The sequence below is a fragment of the Alnus glutinosa genome, chromosome 3 (assembly GCF_958979055.1).
Source record: "Alnus glutinosa chromosome 3, dhAlnGlut1.1, whole genome shotgun sequence".
Classification (NCBI taxonomy): Eukaryota; Viridiplantae; Streptophyta; class Magnoliopsida; order Fagales; family Betulaceae; genus Alnus; species Alnus glutinosa.
Window position 1 is genome coordinate 1,485,439 of NC_084888.1, and position 22,129 is coordinate 1,507,567.

The 22,129-nt window shown below is 36.2% G+C and overlaps 1 protein-coding gene across 2 annotated transcripts; it reads right to left on the reverse strand.

Annotated features, from left to right (window-relative positions):
- Positions 1 to 331: 331 nt before the first annotated feature.
- On the reverse strand, positions 332 to 19,842 carry LOC133863714 (uncharacterized). Of its 2 annotated transcripts, XR_009899427.1 has the most exons (14): positions 19,378 to 19,842; positions 19,223 to 19,291; positions 19,025 to 19,132; positions 17,136 to 17,204; positions 11,586 to 11,750; positions 11,098 to 11,145; positions 10,251 to 10,357; positions 10,017 to 10,085; positions 9,272 to 9,323; positions 7,793 to 8,406; positions 4,467 to 4,673; positions 3,208 to 3,319; positions 748 to 1,065; positions 332 to 628 (listed from the first exon to the last, which is right to left on the reverse strand). XR_009899427.1 is itself a non-coding variant. In XM_062299769.1 (13 exons), exons 1-13 carry the CDS (start codon positions 19,732 to 19,734, stop codon positions 994 to 996), a joined length of 2,049 nt encoding a protein of 682 aa, XP_062155753.1. In that variant the 5' UTR covers positions 19,735 to 19,842; the 3' UTR covers positions 650 to 993. The 2 variants fall into 2 exon arrangements, 1 of the variants encoding a protein (XP_062155753.1); XM_062299769.1 differs by lacking the exon at positions 332 to 628 and having other exon boundaries at positions 650 to 1,065.
- Between the last annotated feature and the right edge of the window lie 2,287 nt (positions 19,843 to 22,129).

Here is a 22,129-nt window from a genome sequence, read left to right on the forward strand (position 1 = left end):
AATCTCCTAGAAGCGATTAATTTATCCCTTCTCTTTACATTTTCTTTTAGTATTGGGCAGGTTTCTACTGCTTGTCTTTGTCTCATGTAGTAAATTGCAATACAGGAATCTCAATATTTATGAAATTTCAGGACCTACCGACCATACCATTAGGTATCACCACCCTTATCAATTCCAAATCATCTACTTAGTATGTACTCCAAATTGCAAAGTCATAAAAATAAAATAAAAAAGAAAAAGAAAAACAAGAAAAAGAGCAATGCTATTTACCACGCCAATATCCCACAATCTTGACATCCTCTAATACTGATCATTATGACACAAACCAGGCTTCCAAGTAATATCATACTATAAATGGCAACAATTAATAGTAGTTTGATATGAAAACTTTTGAGTCTTCTGCAAGATTACAGGGAAAAGGAGAGGAAAAAAAATGAGACCATGAGAAAACAATGGGAATTTGATGAATCTTATAATCAAACAGTAAGGTAAGATTCTGTCCATGTAGTTAGGCATAACCCCGCTACAAGTGAAACTTTGTTTCCAATTGAGCTGCTGAACCCCTTCATAAGGCCAAAAATCTTAATGTGCATCTCATCATCCTCTGATTTTCAGTAGCTATATATTTCTGTTAAAAAGATCCAGGATATGTTTATGCAATTATATAAATATGTTTTATACCTTTTCTGAAATTCAACTAAAAAGATCAATTCTCCACGACAATCTGGTTTCTTAACTGGTACTCACCTATGACATCTAAAACATTTTCATGGAAGGACTAGGGAAAGCATGAAGCTGCGGAGTATCCGCACAGATTTATAGTGACAGAAGAAGAAGCGGCTGAAAAAAAAGCTTGTTGAACATGCTTGAGCATCATCAACATCAACAACTTCCTTCAATATATAAGATCAAAATTTTAACATCCTCTCATAACTTGCATCTCCTTTTCTACCTTCAAATAATTTCTGTTATTAATGTAATGAGAAGGCAGAATCATTTTGAATCTCCATCACCACTTTTCAAGACCCATGCAGAACCTTTGGAAACACAAATATCATTCATGACCTGCAAAAAGACCATTATTATTATTATTAAGATTAGCTACAATTCACAAGGCAATACGTGTGCACAAATAATGGAGGATAATTTGTAGTCAAGAAAAACAAATAAGTAATTGGTCTCCAGAGGGAGAGGAGAGACAATAACGAGGTAATAAGTAGGATGCAATTTTTACCAAATACATATTTAATACAGTGCATGAGCACACAATATAGTGGCATTGCAAATATGAGGCATGTTTGAGAGAATGGTGAATAGAATATGTGCTAGGAATCAATATTGATGGTCTGCCACTCCCCAAATTTTAAAGAATCTCACCCAATGTTTGCCCTTTAGATGCTTGCTCCCAATTTCTAATTGTTACTTGATACTGTGTCTAACCTATGCAAAAGCAGTGCATAAATATTTGTTATATGTCTCTTTTCTGGTCTGATTTTTATATCCTATTAAGGTGGCCAGCCCCCCAATTTTCAAACCAAAATATACACCTTGATGATGGAGAACCAAACCACCTGTTTGAATACCATTTACCCAATTTTTTTGCTTTATAACCAAATGTTTTGAATGTGACATTCTTTAATTTCTTGCCATTGAAATTTGATTCCCACATTTGAGTACTGAAATGTGGTAAGAAACAAGAAGGTGCTAGTCAGGCGTCCCTAGATGCAACACCCAATATTGGTGCTAAGATGCAATGAAGTAAGCAATTGTTTTACCATGGACAACTGAAAGTAACATATTTCATTTAAGATAGTGGTTTGCAGCCTGGAACATAAGAAATTGACTGGTACAACACAGTTGGAAGCATACACTAATGATGAGAAAGTATAGCATTCTACATGCACATGCTTCAAAACATACAATGCTCAATAGCACAGCAACAATGCATGGTTCATAATCATTTAAAAACTTATGAAAGGAAGAGAAAGTTATATTTAATGGACTTACAAGAAATGAGGAACAAGATGAAACCTTGCTTTCTCAAATTCTAATCCTTATACTAACAAATCATCACTTATCCAAAAAACTTAAACTGATAGGAAGCAATGAATTTAGCTAACGTCCTAAAAGTTAAAGTTGATGGGAAGTGGGAAATCTCAATCATTTCAAATAATGTACTCCCTTAGATCTCTTAGTTTTTGATACTTTTCGTATATCATCTCTAAAAATATAATTCATCAAGCAAAGGAAGATGCATTTGTTGATGTCATTATTAAGTTCCTTTGTCCGCTAGTTTCAAGTAAAAGGCACAACAAATAGTTTGGAGCACGAGCAGTTTGCTTTTGTTTATTTATTTTTTTATTTTTTTGGCCAAGGGGTGGAGAGGGGCGTGGACTAGTAAATTGGTAAGATTTGAGCTTGACACCTAACACAATCCACCCTCCATCCTTTACTGTGAGCCAAGGCCCACTTGCAAATGTATGTTAGAGAACTTTTGTGCCAGTAAATTGAAATCTAAAAGCATTAACCCATACGATGTGGCTCTACTTTTGCTTTTTTATTTTTCTAAGCAAAAAGGTTAAGAGGGGACAACCAGAAGCTGGACCTGTACTTTTGCTTATTTGATTATGCATCTTAATCTTCCATGCAGCACTATATTGTAATATGCTTAAATACTATGCTGCAATTTAAAAAAAAAAAAAATTTAAAAAAAAAAAAAAAAAAAAAAAAAAAAATCATCTCTTTAGGTCCTCGCACACTGGAAGATCTCTCATTAAATTTTATAGTGCCTACTCTGCTAAGGATTCAAATACTCTTATGTTGTGATGAGAAGCATGATTCATGGAGGTGAAATCTAAGCCACACAATGTTAAAGCAGGGGTTTGCCACCTACAAATATAAATAAAGTCCCCATCACAAGAGCAGATGGGTCCCATTATGGTAATGCAAGATCAAGGCCATACGTAAAATCACATATTGCTGAAATATGGCCAACATGAGCTATGTGTTGTTAGAGGATCTCGATCCATCCTGTCAAGAACTCTCTACTCTCTAGTAATACCAACTACTGATGAAGTCCACAAATTCCTTTTCTATTTTATGATGTTGTCGTTGTTATTACTGCTACTAAGACAACAATTATCACCATCAATTTATATGTGGAAGAAAATCAAAAGCAAATCTGAAGAAACAAAATTAACTAGTGACCTTATTATATTCATTATTAGTGATATCCCTCTTAAGAGCCAACTTCGCAGCTTCAAAGACTTCAGCCTTTTTAACATGTGACCTTGCACGTAGAAGGCCAATAACAATGCCCCTGCAAGGTGAACACATTTATGAGAAGAAGAGAAAGTCACAAATAACATCAATGCATAGTATTTCATACAATAATATAGGAGTACTATGAAATATTATTGCAAATTCTTTTTAACATTCATACAGCTCCACTAGAGGAGCATCAACACCATTGTTTTTAGCTCATAAAATTTTGAATAAAAAGAAAAATAGCTAATCATTTTTGGTCCTCTCATGTTTATAAGCATTTCAATAACGTCTCTGAAGTTCCAATTCAAACAATAAAGTCCTTTTAACTTTATTAAGTGAGTCAGTATCAAATCATAGACAGACATAAGTGCTACATGAGGTAACTTCATGATGTTTCACATTCTCTGCCATATGGCCCATCAACAATGGCAGGAATATGACACGGAGATGGACATATGACCACGCAACTTGCACATGCAACCAAGCTCAGTTTATATAATATTTGAGCAACTCTGGAGAAAGACATGCCATTGTTACAAAACAAAAAAAATTGAAAGATGGAGGATTTTAAAGAGATATAGCGAAATAGATGTCTATCGCTACTGCCAATCTCACAACCCAATTTGGCAACTACAAACTGCATCATATATTGCCCAGATCTGCAACCACAAATCCACCACCTTTTCTTGCTGCCATCATGTTCTAGTCTGCCGCCACCACCCACAACCCATAATCAACTCAAAGCTCACTGCCACCAACCTCTAGACTCTGATCACCACTACAGCCTCCATCTCACACAATTAAAACCTTGAGGTATTCATGAAACTACTAGTAACATACCAAACCACCATCTTAGACTAACAGGCTTGCTGACTTCCCCCATACATAGCTCACCAACCCTTTGAATTATCACTTATTTTTAACTAAACTAGTTCATTGAGTTGGTTGAAATTGGTGCTCAAATTGATTCAATAAACTTGAAGGAACTCTCTAAAAGATACATTTAAAATCAACAATGTTAAGAACATTCAAGAACTTTACTGTTCACATTAGAATTTCAGTTAGACCTAAAAAATGCTGGACCATCAGGGGCAAATAAATTTCTTATGAAGTTATAGATAGCCAAATTATGGTTTAGCCAAAGAAAACATACTGTGACTTATAAAAAAAAAAATTTTTAAAATGAAATTGTGAATAACCTCAATGGATCATATTCTGGGTGTTCTGGAGATGACTTTAAGACATAAAGGTCATTAATATTTATTGCAACTTGGTTTATGATTTCCTGCAATTCTTCTGGACTATCAACTCCATAAGCAGCAGCAACTACAATTCTAGCATCTCCCTTTGGAAGAGTAGACTGGGAAATTGCCAGTTGACGCAGACCTTGGCATATCTGCTGGAAGCTGACAACAAATGACAATATCATTCCACGATGTATCATTGCAGCAAGTTTCCAAAAATAATTATCAATCTTCATCCAATGATTGACTGAACTAAAAAGTTAAAATTGCACATGGTCCAAAATACTAGAAAGATGACCGGTAGAAATTTTATGATAGGCAACTTCGGATAATAGCATGACTAAAAGTATCAAGATAATACATTTACAGCATTTCAGAGGAAATCATGTTGACAAATAAAGTAAAATTAAACATGGTGTGAAAACAATTTATGAATGACTCTGGCCTTCACAAGTTTACCTGGCTCCTCAACCTCAGAATCCAGGTTCAGGTTTGAAACTACTAAAATATACAACTTCGAATTGTTAATTAGTCAACTACCACCACTATAATGCCACAACTACAGTAGAGCTGCCACCAAAACTGTCTATCCAAGTAAAACCCAACAGATATAAAACAAAATCAATGGCAGACTCTTACTGACTTTTTGAAAATCCTAAAACAAGCTTAATTATGGAAAGTACCCCTCCCAGCAGAGAACAAAAGGTACATCTAAAATTACAAAATATAAATTCTGTACATCCTTTCAATGAGTGCAAAATAGGAGTTTCTCTATTGAACTGCTTGGTCTGTTTCGGATTCCCAGCTCAGTTTTTTGAATTGGGTAAAGGTTTGCATCTCTTGTCCGAAATTTTCTGTTGAGTTGAATGGTTCCCTTGTGGGTTTCTTTGAGGTGACAAAGGGATTGAGGCAGGGGGACCCTATTTCCCCTTACCCTTTTGTCCTTGTTATGGAGGTTTTCTCTAGTCTTCTTGATGAAGCTGCCCGGGGAAATGAGTACCAAATGCAAAGATCAACAGTATTTTGCGGAGTTTGCTGATTTGTCTGGACTAAGGGCTAATCCATCTAAGAGTCATGTTTTTTATGCTGGAGTGTGTGGGAGGCAGAAAGAGATGCTGATTGAAAGTCTGGAAATGAAAGAAGGCAGCCTGCCAGTCCGTTATTTGGGGGTGCCTTTAATCTCTAAAAAACTATCTTCCCTGGATTGTGAGATTTTGCTGGATAAGATTTCGAGGAGAATGAACTCTTGGCTTTCTCGGCATCTATATTTTGCAGGTAGACTCCAAATACTTTTCTCAGCTCTTTATAGCATCCAGATTTATTGGTCTAATACTTTCATTTTGCCTAAGAAAGTGATTAGATTAATTGAGCAAAATTCAATCGCTTTTTATGGAATGGGAGTGATGCTAGTGCTACCAAAGAAAAAGTTTCATGGGATGATCTTTGTGTTCCTATGTTGGAAGGGGGTTTGGGGTTGAGGAAAATAGAGGACTAGAATAAAGCTTTTATTCTTCAGCATATTTGGAATCTCTTTACCAAGGCTGGTTCTCTTTGGGTAGCTTGGGTGAAGACGAATTTGATAAAAGGAAGATGCTTTTGGTTGCTGAAGGTCCCTTCCCCTACCACCTGGTGTTGGAGGAAAATCCTGAAGAGTCAAGAATTAGCTAAGAATTTTTTCAAATTTCAGATTGGAGATGGGAGTGGAATTTTCTTGTGGTTGGAAAATTGGCACCCCGATGGCATTCTAGTAGACAAGCATGGCTGTAGGATTGTTTTTTAGGCTGGAAGTAGGTTGGATGCTCGACTCTCTAGTGTTATAAGTGGGAGGGAATGGTATTGGTTGCCTGCCAGATCAGAAAACATGGTGAAGGTCCAGAGTCTGCTGTCTTTAGTAAGATTGGGAGAGAAGGATACTCCCCTATGGTTGCCGGCAAAGAACAAATTATTCTCTTGCAAACATACTTGGGAGACCATTCCAGAGAAGAAACTGAGGGTGAAATGGAGCAGGCTTATTTGGTATCCTCTTTTTATCCCAAAGCATGCTCTCTTTTTATGGCTTACATTTAAAGATAGCTTAACTACTGGGGATAAAATGCTGAAATGGGGAGTTTCAGGGGAGTTCAAATGTTTGTTTTGTCGAAATTAGATGGAAACTAGAGATCACATTTTCTTTGAGTGTGGTCCTAGCAAAAGGATTTGGAGAGATGTCATGACTAAGTGTATGCAGAAATATGTCCCTACTGAATGGGATTCCATTGTTAGACAAGGTTTAAAGTTGTGGAAAGGGAAGACACTATGTGCTACTCTTTGAGGCTGGCTTGGGGTGCGTCGGTGTATAATATTTGTTAGTTTCAAAACGATTTGAAAGCTGGTGCTTACTTGTTATCTGAGGAGAAAATAATGAAAAAAATAAAAAAATGTTGGGAAGTTCCATCTCGCATTGTGAGTGGAAGGAAGTTTAATGCCTCTGCTGAGAATGAGGCTCTATGTTTGAATTGGGGTATTCATCAGCAGGTTCTGAATTGAGAAGTGGTGAGATCTGTTTTGTAGTTTGTATTCAGATTATTTCTTTGTCTTGTTTACAGATTGTTTTCTTTGTATTGTGGTTGGCATTTGAGTTGCCAGTTTGACTTGGCAGGTTTGGGTTTAGTAACCTCAGAAGAGTGAGGATTGTTGTGAGTGTTATAAGTGAAAGATGTTGCTATGTAGGTGGTAGGGTTGTAAATGTGTTGATTTCCAGAAGTTGATCTTCTGGAATGAATTGTATTGGATTGTTGGTGTTATAAAAAAAAAAAATTCATTCATCCAAAAAAAAGAAAAAAAAATAGTTTCTTAAATTTTCCACTCAAATTAGAGTATTTCAACCCTAAAATACTCATGAGAGGACCTTCAAAACCATAAGAGCATCTGGACGTCACAGCAAGCCCAAGAGAAGCAAAATACTTTAACAAACCTCTACTTGCCTAATCTGATATCATGTAGAAAACCTGCTAGATGCTCTTCTGGCTGCAGCAAACAGTTAAGGGAAACCCCGGCAAAAGAAACTCAAAGCAGCAGCATCATATAGGTACAAAAGGATATATAGACATGGAAAAAGAAATGTCAAAAGTATGTTGATCATTCACAACTATGTTCAATATAACTACTACGGGACAACAATTGTGGACTTGTTAGGGCATAAAAAGGGTTGATGTTGAAAATTAAAATAGATAAATCAACAATTATAGTCAAGTGTCTATACTGTAGGAAATTGTGACAAAATGAAAGCTCCAGAATCCTACCTGCAAACCTTGTGAGTTTGAAAAACTTTTGGCAGGACCCTTGGCAGAGCTTCTCGAGTTTCTTCTGACATGGTCTTCCTCCCACTGGATACTCTACTTGCATTTTTTGTAACACTTTTATCAGAGCTCACAGTTTTTCCAGGCGTACCAGTCATGATAGGCTTTGAGACGGCATTCTTTTCCCGAGGCCCACCTTTTTTACCTCCAATACAACTATATATATTTCTTTCAATATGGTTCCAAATCTCTTTTTGTGCATCAACAATTTCTGGATAGAGTTTTATAAATGAAGCATCAGCAGGCTCTTTCCATTTCCAACCATTAAATTTAGAGGAAGATCTTTCGACGGCAAAAGCATCCATGAAGACTTTCATTGTTTTCTTAAGATTTGTTGGGATATCTGATTGTGAAATTACTATATTCTTGCTGAATAAAAGAAGGACATAATCCCTAGCTAAGGATGATTCACCACCCTCTGGAATTAGCAATGGACTTTTTGGAGCCCAAAGGCCTTGTACCAGTAGAGCATGCTTCTGAAGGACTTGCAAAAATTCTTCATTGGAGTAATCTGGAGCAAAGTGTTTCAGAAATCTGAATCGGTGAACTGGAGGTCCCTATTAAGAAAAGCTCCTAATTAACCATACAGAAAAATCAGAAATAAATACTTAAAAAATTTATGCAAATAGTCTAGTAGTCCTTGCTTCAAGATTCTTTATATAATATGTGCATATGTGTAGAGAAGAAAAGGGAAGGGGGGTGTTCAAGAATGACCTATCTTTATTTTTGAGGTTTACATTAAAGAGCCTTGCTAGACAGAGAATGCACCCTGTACAGTGTCAACCTAGGATATAGAATTTGCCAACATAGGTAGCTAATTGCCTGGAATTCAAGAATAGCACCTTTTGTGTGGAGTTTGCCAAATTTGTAATTTTCGCTAAGTTAAATGCCAATTTGACCACAAATTCCTTTTCCAGTTAATTATTTTTTAAAGAATTGTGTAACGTGGGTCTCAGGGTTTTACCACAGTCCACAAACCAATAGATTGGAGAATTGGAATTATTGCCATTGAGCTACTTTGTTTCTTTTGACAAGGGTATGACAGTTAGTTATATATATTTCAGGCTAATGCAACAAAATTAAGTTAATAACTTATGCAATATAAATGTATAGGCACTTTCATGATACTCTCAACCTTATGATAATTTGGAAGTCACTGCTCTAGTGCTCTCGCTCTGTAAATTTCTACCCTGGGCGTGAACCAAAAAATGATGAGTGACAAATGCAAAAGTCCCTACACCATTGACCTACAAGAAAGCTTAAACTATTCACTGTGCGCAAGGCCACTCGTGCATTCACACATGCACTGGCATCACCAACTTCTTTTCAAGTGCCATTCTATGCTCATCATTTTTTTTTTTTTTTGATAAGTGCCATTCTATGCTCATCATATGATGCAAAGTTAAGTAAATTGCAACAAACCTCACAGAGCAGTTTCTTGATGCGTTCTTCCAGAGGCACTGAGTGCAAAAACCTGAAACATTATCCATTAACATTTTTAAAATTCTACCTACCAAATAAAAAAAAATTAACTTCAACAAGAAAACATGTACTTGAAGCGGCTGCATGTCAGAAATGGAATTAATATAACCTGATATATGTCCCCTTTGGTCTTTGCTGTGCCCAGCCTTGGTAATTAAAATACATAAATGATCTAATTGTTTATTATTTACTTATTTATGTGGTAATATATTAATTATCTAGATTTGTAGTTTTATGTGTTTATTTCTTTGCCATGTGAATAGAAATTGGAGCACTTCAAAGTACACTCAAGTGTGAGTTAATTATAATAATTCCATTGAAGCAAGTGCATGTCAGAAATGGAATTGAAAAACAAACGCAGAACTTCCCAAAGCAGAAAGAGGAGAATGTAATATAACATTGTGTGTCTGTATACTAGCTTCCCCATTAATTTCTCACATCAATATAAAGATCACACAACAAGCCATCAAACCATTCATCACACAGCAAATAATTGCCTTGTCCAATATTAACTAACACCCACTTAAGAGGAACCCAATAAATTGAAAAAAGACAACACACTCACACTTGAGTGTGGCAACATTTACCAAACTATTCGAAAGGAATGAACATATTGATATTCAGAGATACATACACCTAGATTGCCTTGACATGAGTCAGAACTAAATGGTAAGGATCACAGTACCTTCTTGAGGGAGCTTTGGGTTTAATATTGTTAGGAGCCCCAGGACACAAGGAGTCAACATAGTCATACCTTCAAACAAGAATAATAATGAAGAAAAAAAAGTAAAATGTTCTGTATAATTGCTTTAAATAAAGTGTTAAGAATTTGGTAAATAAAAGGAGATCCTGTGGTTCAAATAAACAGCGAGATTGCAAGATGAAATGATATGTATCAATAAGAAAATAAAAGCCATACGGATTCATCGTAAATTGTATAGGAGAGCTTTTTTGTGCCACCATTCTTTGTAAATATCTGGCAGAGAAATCACTCTTTGAACTATGGTACTTGAGAGGAACCCAAGGCTGCAAAAAGAAAAGAAAAGAAAAGAATAAAATATTTAAATGATGATCCTAACTAATTCTCATTTTGCAGCACAGACAAAACCAGAAGAGTAAAAGCACTTGAATAGAGCAGGAAGCTGTTTGACGATAGAAATATGAAGAGAAAGATGAACTTATCAAAAAAAAAAAATATGAAGAGAAAATGACTAGTTCTTACAATATCTCCCAATGATGGACTAAATAAACCAAAAGACAAAATAAAACGAAATAACTTGACAGAGTTCTACTGCTTCTTAGTTGCTAGACAAACCAAGTATCTGAGTACAACCAATTTTTTTAATTTTTTTTTAATCAAAGTTCCATATTTAGAATAAATATATCAATCCAATCTGTAAATAGGTCCACTTTATTCCTACTAAGCTGCATATTTTACTTGTTATTTTCTGTATTTAATTAGAGCACTTTGGATGTTCATGCTTTAAACCACTAGTGAAAATATTAAATAAGGAAACATGTAGACATACACATATTTTGGGGTAAAGGTTTGAAAAGAATGGAACAATCACACTCTAAAATTCAAAAAAGAACATGGCGCCTGGGGGGCATGGGGAATGGGGAACCGGGGGAAGCCCCACCCCCCACCCCCCTCCCCCCAAAACTAAAGAAATAAAATTAAAAAATTAAAAATTAAAAATAAAAATAAAAATAAAAATAAAATCTCCAAAATATCAACTGTGATATTCCATGGTCAAGTTTTACACCTCTTCGTCTTCCGCTTTCTTCTCAGTTGAAGGCTCCATCCGCTTGTTCTGAACCAATGAAAACAAAACAATTGAAAACCAACCAGAAGAGGTAAATACATAAACAGAACTTGATAGGCAACCAAATTTAATTCAATGAAATGGAGTTACAGTCCCACCACCACAAAATAAAGTTTTTTTTAATAATAATGCTAGCAATATATATATTTTTTTTTTTGATAAGTAAGAGAATAATGCTAGCAATATATAAAAGCACAGATGCTTGGTCCCAATCCCAATCTCAAATCAGTAATTGTAGGTTAAAATAATTTAAGCTTCATCTCTAACAAGAAGAAAACCACATAAGCTGAGCTTTTCAATTATTAATTGATAAAGATGTCAGAGTCCAAATTAAACTCTAAACATGGATATGCTTGAGGAGTCCCAACTATAAACACGATCAGATCCATGCACTTATATTCTTCATATGTCAAATAAAAGAAAATCACCTGCTTCTTAGATGGACCAACAGATTTTTCCTCGGCGGATTCTTCCAATTTAACTGTAGCTTCTGCATCGACTGCAACGTTGTTCTTCCTTTTTGAGCCACCAGACTTCAGATGTTCCAATGATGGCCGGAGCTGCACAACTGCATGAATTGTATTCAGGTGTAGCTGCACAGTGAAGAAGTAGAGAAAACTTCTTAAAATGCTAAATTATGATTGGGAGCTCTGGAGAGAAAGAAAAAGAGGGGATAGAAACTATCATCAGGGAAAGCAGAGGAGAAGAAAGAATAGATGTTTTCTCACGCTGCTTGGGTGTTCATATCAGAAACAAGAGGAAAAGAAACTTAAAAACAAATGATACCATTGTACTTTCTCTTAGTTATCTCTTTTCTTCAATCAATATAAGAGTAAATTGGTCATTACAATAAAATTCATCAAACCACTATCCTCACTTCCCAAATCCTCCCCCAACTTTTAGGAGAATTATAAAAGTTGTCCAATGAAGGAGAGGAGCTCTCCCTTCCTCACTTTCTTTATACATCCAAACCTGATGCTGAAGTTATATACTCCCCAAACTCTCTTAAGGGGAACTAAGCAACTAATACATGAGTTGAAAATCAAAGAAATTACTTTCAAGTAATCCACGACAGATCAAAGATGTATTACTTTCAACTAATACATATTTATAATTATATATGCAACATTGCCAATTGATAGGTCAAAGATAGAAAGAGACATGTTTGATCGTGTGTGTTTAAAGATAGCTGAGTCAACAAAATAAGAAAGTGACTGGCTGGCAACAGATTGCTTTTGTCTTTTGAGCATCCGCAAGGACGAGAGGGGAAAACGACACGTGGCGTGGGTGAAAGCTCATCAGCCTTGCATGTGGATTCCATGCTTAAATAAAAACAAGAAGGCCCCTGAGCAGGTTGGGCCCGGGGGTATTGTTTCTCATAATCATATTTGTGCTTCAGGCCTGTGGATATCAAAAGCCCATGCCAGCTATGGCCAGTAGTGCTAAGAAAATAGTATCTTTATTGGGCCCATCTACAGGCTTTCGCAGCCAGCTTCCCTCTCACACTTCCAGCAGGCTTCACTCCAGGGCACAGAGCTTGTTTGGGTTTCTTTCTTGTGCTTCCCAAAGGCCCAAGTTCCAGTGGGCAATAACTTGTATTTGGTAACAGGCGTATGGCCCAAGTTGTGCTTCTCAGGTCGCCTCCCTCTCTCGAGCCCTTCCATGGATATTTCGTTGGTTGGAGGTTCCTTCACATGGTCTAATTACCAAGACCCCCCTCTGTCCAAGATTGATAGATTCCTCATATCTCTGCATTGGAAAGAGCATTTCCCACTTGATCCAGTGTTGTATTCCTCGTCCCTTATCAAATCATTGTCTCATTGCTTGATAGCAAAGGTATGTCCAAAGGATCATGCTCATTTAATTTGAGAACATGTGGCTAAAAGCAAAAGATTTTGTAGATATGGTGAAACAGTGGTAGGATTCATATCAGTTCTTCGGCACTCCCTCTCTTTTTTAGCTAGTAAACTCAAACAGCTGAAATTTTGACTTGAAATGTCGGAATGAGGTCTTTGGAAATGTAGAGGAGATGAAGAAGTCCTTATTAGAGGAGATCCGGGTTCTTGGTTGTTTAGAAGAGGAGAGATCTCTAGTAGAAGAGGAGATAGTCAGAAGGGCTAAGGAGAAAACAAATTTGGAGAATGTTGCCCTTATACAATTACTTAGTACTTCAAGAATTTGTTACCAAAATAGTTCCTTGGCACCCCAAATTATGGCTTGGAGTTCCCCTGTTTTGATTCTCTTGAAGTGAATTAGTTGGAAAGACCGTTTCAAGTGGAAGTCCTTCGGGCATTGCTTAGTGTAGATGGTGACAAAGCGTCAGGTCCTGATGGTTTCATTGTTGCTTTTTTTCAATCTTTTTGGGTAATTGTGAAGGATGATATTATGTGGTCTTTCATAACTTTCATTAGCCTGAGATGTATGAGAAGAGCCCCAATGCTACCTTTATTGCTCTTGTTTCTAAGAAGATTGGAAAACTGAAAGTTAGGGATTTCAAACCTACCGGTCTGGTGGGGAGTTTTTATTAAATCATGGCGTAAGTACTTGCTACTAGAATGAAATAGGTGTTAGGAGGCTCATTTCGAATAGTCGGAATGCTTTTATAGAGTGGAGACAAATTGTTCCTATAGCCAATGAGTGCCTTTACAGCAGGTTGAAACCGGGAGTTCCAGGCGTAATTTGCAAGTTGGACTTGGAAATGGCTTACGACCATGTCAACTAGGAATTCCTCTCCTACCTCTTGGGGCGTTGTGGTTTTGGTACTAAATAGAGGATATGGACATTTGCTTGTATTTCCATGACTCGCTTCTCCATCTTGATTAATGGGAGCCCGCATGTTTCTTTGGTAGTTCTTGGGGCCTTTGCCAAGGGGACCCTCTCTTGCCCCTTCTCTTCGTTATTGTCATGGACGCTCTCATTAGGATGTTCTCTAGTGCGATGGTTGGGAGTTAGTTATTAGGATTCCGAGTAGACATCCATAAAGTTGCCCCTAGAAATATCCAATCTTTTGATCGCAGATGATACACTTATTAGGTGTGATGCATATCATGATCAAATCCATAATTTGGGTCACATTCTCTTATGTTTCAAGGCCATATCAAGCTTAAAGGTCAACCTCCAGAAATCTGAGTTAGTCACAGTCGGGGAGATTTTGCATAAGGAAAAGCTAGCCGATAATCTCAGTTGTAGCATCTCTTTTCTTCCCCTAAAATATTTGGGTCTCCCTCTCAGTGCATTTTTTTTTAAAAAAAAACCTATTTTGGACAGGCTAGTTGAGAATATGAGAAAAAGGTTGGCTAGTTGGAAGAAGATCTACTTGTCTGGAGGAGGGCACCTTACTCTTATCAAGAGTACGTTGTCCAATCTACCTAAATACTTCTTATCTCTTTTCCCATTACCAGCAGGTATTATTAGGAGATTGGGGCGTCTTTAGAGAGACTTTCTTTGGGATGGACTAGGCGGGAAGCCCAAGTTTCACCTGGTGAATTGGAAGACTATCTCCTTCCTAGTCCCTAGCGAAGGGTTGGGAGTAAAAAATCTCATATTATTAATAAAGCTCTTCTTGGTAAATGGCTATGGAGATTTGTGCGAGAGGAGAATTCTTTATGGAGACAGGTGATTGTTGAGAAGTATGGGTCCAAAGAGGGGGTTGGTGTTCAAAGGAAGCTCAGGGGACATACAAGTATCTTTGGAGGAATATTAAAAAGAGATGGTGTCATTCTCTTACACATCTCTTGTACGGAGATGGACACAAGATGTGCAAGATAATAAAACCAAACATTTCTCTATTAAAAATGATAGGGAATTTTTCTCCAACCTTGTCTTCTTCAAGGTTGGGGATGGCTCTCGCGTAATCCAAGATTGAGAGCTGAAATCTCAACTCCTTTCTCAATTTATTAAACTCCTCGAAAACCCATCTGGGGTAGGTGGATAGAATGTTGTGGACTCCAACTAGCCGCCACGGTTTTGAAGTGACCTATTATAACACTTTACAGACTGGAAAGCATTGTTCGTTCCCCAAAAAAAGTATTTTGAAAGTTAAGGCCCCACCCCGCATTGCTTTCTTCTTATGCACAACAACCATGGGTAGAATCCTCACGATTGATAATCTTAGAAGGCGGGATTTCACTCTTATAAACCGGTGTTGCTTATACAAAAAGAATGAAGAGACTGTAAATCACCTTCTCATTCATTGCGAGTACACTAGTGATCTTTGGCACTTGGTTCACAACTTATTCACACAACATCCTGAGCTACTTCATTGTTGAAAGATCCCAGGACAGGGACATCCCAAATAGGCCATATGGGAAGTTATTCTTGCATTCTTCTTGTTGAGCATTTGGAGAGAGGAATCAACGTCTCTTTGAGGACTGCAAGTCTAACATGTTTTCTATAAAATCCTCTTTGTTAAGTCTCTTTTGGATTGGGTTGTAGTATATGTTCCTAAATTTAGGGTACAAAATTACGTTTTGCATCCCTTATCTTTCTCTATACCATTAAAATATTATTTATTTACAAAATACAAATTCTCTACCTATCCTCACATTTTTTACAAAATCCAAACACAATCCCCAATGAAAGGGAAAAAGATGAGAGAGAGAGAAGATATATTTTATGTTAAAATAATGTATAGGAAGGCTATAGGGAAGCTAAAGTGCTACCCAATGTAGCATTCTCAATGTTTAGGAAAGCTGCTACAGCCTACAGGTAACTTTTTGTGATTTTTTTTTGAGATTTTTCTTATATTTAAGAAATGGAAGACGTTATAGAGAAGCTGTTGCTAGTGCTCTAACAACTATTAGTGAAAAGCGAGAAGATAATAGTGACAACAAATCAATAAGTAGCGGAGTTCTGCGATTTGGAAGTTGGTGCCAATCTGCATTTTTTGGTGTATTTGGAAGGAAAAATATATTTGGTGTTTCGAAGATTTTGAGAATTCCATGGAGGATATTTTAGCTTCATTCTTTCATACTCTGTATCTTTGGACGATGGTTTTTTGGTCCTATCTGTCACTTAGTTTTGTTGATTTTCTTGTTCGTTTTTCTCCTTATAATTAGGTGTTTCCTTTTTTATACTTTCGATGTATTTAGGAACTCCTTACGCTTTCAATAAGACTATATTTACTTATAAAAAAAAACAAATCAATAAGTAAAACGGATGGTACCCTTAAAATTAAACAAAACCCTTTACTAGAAATCCTATGCTAACCAAAGACTGAACCTTGTGGGGCCCAAAGACTTTGTCAAGCACCAGATGACTAAGGATTCACTAAAGTGTAAGCAACAGACAATACAAGAAATTTATCAATTTATCAGAAAAATAAACCTTTTAATAGATTTGCATAAGTTAAAATTTGTTGGCATAGTTCTCAAATTACTTTCAGCATATATTCCAACACTATTTGACCACTTTTCCAAAGCCCAAGAAAATTATGTCAAACACTGAGTTTGCTTTCCCAAGCATATACATCTTGTCTTCAATATTTTTTTTTATTGGTATGTTGCACACACACCCGATGGGACATAAACCCACGACTTCACCCCCCACCTTGCTATAAAGGGAGGAAGTAACATTTGAGCTAAAAGCCAATCAGAATGCATCTGTTATCACCTAATAAAACACAATCATGTGTAACAAGGGGCAGGTGAACTAATATAACAAAGAAAATTAGAAGCTCTTTTCAACAAATGCTGGCTTTAATTGCTTTGGAAAAAGATTAAATTTTTAATAGAGATGTCAACCCCATGATTCAGCAGTAAGCAGACCTTCCTGGCACTGATGTTCCACTAGAAAGCACCTAAATGACAAGTACAACTGCTTGTGATGCAGATCTTGGAAAAAAGGGCTGGTTGGCCTAAACATAAGTGACCATGTGCTGAACATACCAGCATATCTACCTATTATAGTTTTATTAGTTTATGTAAATTCGGCCAGCATAAACAGATTAGGTTAAACCTCAGAAAGCAATATATGCATACCTTATTACCCATCAGAACACCAATAGCATAGCCAGTTGTGCGTGGCACCTTCCATGATGATGACAAAGTCTAAAGACAAACCAAGAAATATGAGTTCGTGTTATAGAACAAATGTGAATGCAAAAGGCTAGATTACAAGGACATCAAAGCCTCAACAAATGTGGTTTTCCACTTATAAGAATAATTATCAGTAAAACAACAGCAACAATCATAAAATAATTACAATAACCACCAAACAGAAGTCGTGATTGAGCTCCAAAACTTGTAGACTAATAGTGAAGAGGAGATGGACCATGTCATTATCACCTAAACACTTTGGATACCACCACCGTTTCAAAAGTTGGACCGGACGAGTCAGTCATCAATGACTTCACAAATCAGGAAAAAGTGCAAACCTATGCAGAAGTAGGAATAGTGGCACAAACAATAATATTGTTTCATAAAGTAGAGATCCAAAATCTGAGGCAAAAAAAAAGTTACTTAAATTCCTCAAAACCCCTGCCTACATCGCCATTCAATATTCTTGGCCTCCCATTGACCAAACCACTGGGCGCTAGGTCCAACGTGAGTAGGATCATTTAACCATGCTTCATTTGTAAAAACAACTGCGGAAGATATCCACCTAAATGGGAAAAGGACCGGACCTATCAGTTAGACCAATTCATCTCTTAACAGGTCCTAATTCCAAATCATTCAGACCTAGCTTGACCGTTTCAATTAAAAACCAGATTAGAACCTCGACCACCTGGTTGAACCAGTCGATCATGAGTTGAATGGTAATCAAACCATACAGCTCGCTGTTATCAGATCAACTGAAAAGCCACTTTTTAATATGTCCAAAACAAGTTATAAAGGAACGGATATGTAAACTTTACTGCTAGACCAACTTAATGTTTTGTGCAAGGTATTAATCTATAGGCAAAAAAAATGTAAATGCTACAACTAGAACTCAAAACTTTTATAATCATTTCAACCACTTTAATCATTAGATCAAAACCTCCCCTAATATTAATCTCATCACTTCAATCTTTTTTTGATGAATAATAATTTATTAATGAAGATGAAAAGTTCGCGTACACGAAAAGTATACAAGAGAAGCAACCACCATAATGGGGTCGAAAATCTAAAAAGTTAACAAAATCTACAAAACAAAAGGAAGAGAAATTAGGAACAAAAGAAACAACCCAGTCTAAAAGGGTACTCAAGAAGGGGGATTTTAGTTGTAGCGCATTAGACTCACAGTCTTCGAAAAGACGTCGATTTCTTTTTTTCCAAATACTCCACATAAGTAAAGAGGGATGACTTTCCATATGGCCTCTTAGGATTGGCTCCGCCCTTACGTCTTCCAACATTGGAGTAGCTCTATAACATTGCTAGGCAAGACCCACGAGACTCCAAAAAAGATAAGAACCAGTTGCCATATCTCATTACTTTGATATGATAACAATACTATCTAATATTTATGACAAGATCAGACCCGGGTCGAGCCTCGGTTAGAACTCTAAATTTTGAAGTCCACTCAAACAGCCTGATCTTTAAAATCAGAATACCACTAAGTAAAATAGAACTTTGGCGCACAAGCGGAACACTGTGAGAGTGCCTGCTAGGAGTACCCGATAAGGAACCCAATTTATCCACCAGAAAAAGAAAAAGCCAGCCCAGCTTAGTATTACTAGCAATTAAATTTGTGTCATGCCCCAAAACCAAGTTTCTTAGCTTCCACAATCTAATTACACACCCAAAATAACCGAATTCGCAAATAAACCAGACTTTTGATTGAAATGCTACCCTACATATAACCCCGTTTTCTTTATATTTGTGTTTCTGGCTACTTGACAAAAATTTATCATTAAGAGATGCTTCATTTAACATCAGAATTAGAAACAGACCTGCTTCGTCATCCTCAGCCGGTCACCAAAATCTTGGTCATAATTCTTGGAATCAACATCAAGAGCTAAATCAACTTCCACTTGTGCACTCACAGGTTTTACCCTAACCTACAAAAACAAAGCAAACTCATAACTCCCTACTTTCCTTTAAAAAGAAAATTAACAAGTAATATGCTGGAGTGGTAAGAAATCACGCACCTCTTCGCATTGATCATCCAATTCGTAAGGCCGCCAGGACGGTCTCAGTGGATATTGCAGAACATAAAGCTGAAAACAAATTTAAAAAAAGAAAATTACAAAAACACCCACGCACACACAATATCAAAGTGAGATATGAAAATAAGTTCACAGACCTTAGTGTCATCATCCATGGGAGAATTGAAGAAGACGTCAATTTCACGAACAACGACGTCGTCTTCATCCATGGGATCATCATCCTTTGATTCTACCTTGGCTTCGGTCTCCGTTTTTACGGCGCCATTCGAAGCCAGGGAGGCTTCGGCCTTAGCGCCAATTGCCTCTTCTTCTTCCTTCTTAGTCGTAGTGGCGGCATCGACTTCTAGGGGTTCTGGTTTTGGAACGGGTTCTTGGGGCTCCGGTTTCAAGCTCGATTCGGGTTTCGGTTTCGGTTTCGGTTTGAAGGATTTCGGCGCGAATCTTGAGATCCGAGACGGAACATGGCCCGGCGCATCCATGTCGTCTAGGTCCATGCTCGAAAGCTCTGCGTCCCCGCGACTCTCTCTCTCGGGGCGGAACGGGGAGTAACGTCGCTGGTGAGGTTTTGGAAGCGGCGAGGAAGGTTTTTGAGAAGTGAGAACTGTCGCTTGCACAACTTTTATATAATTTTTCAAAACTTTAATTATTTTTTTGTTACGATTAATTATTAAATTTGTTTTTCTATATATGGGTGGGTTAATCTTTAAAAAAAAAAATTATTAAAGTTATGCAAAAACTGTGTAAGAGTTGTGCGATAAACATTACTAATTCGAAAAATGCTACACGTACTTAGGGTGCGTTTGGGATTGCAATTTCGTAGACAATAAGTGCGATTTTAAACCAAATCGCAGAACATAGATCGTTTAGGAACTGCGTTTTTAAAAATTGCGATTTGAAAACGCAGAAAATCTGCTTTTTCAAATCGCAGATAAGATGATGCTTTTTTGAAAACGCATAAATTTAAAAGTAAATTCGCAATTTTAAAGACTAAATTGCGATTTTGCCAAACGCTTAACTGCGTTTTTAAAAATCACTTTTTTCAAATCGCACATTTTAAAATCGTTATTTTAAATCGCACTTTTTGAAATCGCAAACCCAAACGGACCCTTAAACTTTTATAAAAAAGAGCGTTACTAAGGTGGTGTGAAGCTTATTCATTGGTATTTATAATATTTTTTTATTAATTATTTTGATCATCTCTAATGAATAAGCTCCATATTTAAGGGTCTGTTTGGGTTTGCGATTTCAAAAAGTGCAGTTTAAAAATAACAATTTTAAAATGTGCTATTTAAAAAATCGCAATTTGGCCTCTAAAATCGCAATTTAGCCTCTAAAATCGCAATTTGGCCTTTTAAAATACTGTGTTTTCAAAAAAACACCAAATTGCCTGCGATTTGAATCAACACTTTTCTGCGTTTTCAAATCGCAATTTTTTAAAAGTTTTCCAAACAGTTCACTTTATGCGATTTGGTTTAAAATCGCACTTTTTCTCTACGAAATCGTAATCCCAAACGCACCCTTAGTAAAGCTTCGTTTGTAAAAGTTTAAATACGTGTAGCATTTCTCCTCTCTCTCACAATTTTTTTATGGTAAGTTTGGATATTGATTTTTTGAAATCAAAATTCAACTATTATTTAGTACGTAAATTTTGAGGGAAAAAAAAACTGTTTGGATGATTCATAGAATTTAAATTGTATTTGAAATCATGTTTTGGTGATAGTTGTATGAGAGTATTTTTTTCACCGATAACCATGGTAGAAAATAATTAAAAGGATAAAAAGTTGTGCAAAATTATTGAAGTTATGAAAATTAGTGTGAAATAATGATTGAAATAATTATTATTTGATATAAATAAATATGAATCAATTATAAATATTTAATTTATTGTTTAATATAAATATTTTATTTTTAATCCAAGAAAAATACGGATTTGATCATTTTTTTGGCATCTCAGCCATTGTTTAGTGGTATCTTATTATTATATTATATAATATTATAGTATGTGTAACCAATAAACCAAATCTACCACCAACCTTCCAACAAATGTTTCCCTCCACTCCCCGGGATTTTTTTCCTAACTTTTTGGGCATTTTCCAATTTTTCTTATATTATATTGTTTTTGGGTTTTGTGTGGGTAACAAGGGATTTTTTTAAAAAAAAAAAAAAAAAAAAAACCAATGCACATAAGCTAACGTTAAGCTCGATTTTTAGAATAATTTTGTTCATCAACAACCGTTGGATGAGATAAAAGTTTCATTAAATGATTGTCATTGCCACTTTGACCTTTACATTATGTACACGCAACACACACAACTAAAATCAACCACTGTCCGCTTGATTTACCATGCGACCCGGAATTTATTGGGTGGCGGAACTTGTAAGCTGTACAATTCTCATCAACGATGTAGATGGAACAAACGTACCGAGGCATCACATCCAACGGTTTGATCTTCGTCATCTTTACAAAAGTTGTATCAATGTTTACACCCAATTTTGATCAAGCGTCATTTTCAAAACCAAAAAAAAAAAGATCACGCATCATATAAATGGTCTGCTGACAAACGTGTACTTTTTACAGATGAAATGCAATTATCATGCCTTGAACAGAGGAAATGCGTTGGAGTTATTTTAAAAAAAATAATAAAAAAAAAAGAATTGGGGTGAATTCGAGTGGAAATGGGTTAAATTCGGATTGTATTAAACCCGAACACCGTAGCAAGTGGACTTTTTTCTTCTTCTTCTTTTTTTTTTTTTTTTTTAACTTGCATCCAAACATGCCATTAATTTATTTTTGTGTTAATATGTTAAAAGATGAAATTACACATTAGCCCCATAATAAGACTCAGGTCTCGTTTGGTATACAAAATGATTATTTTATTAAAAAAAATA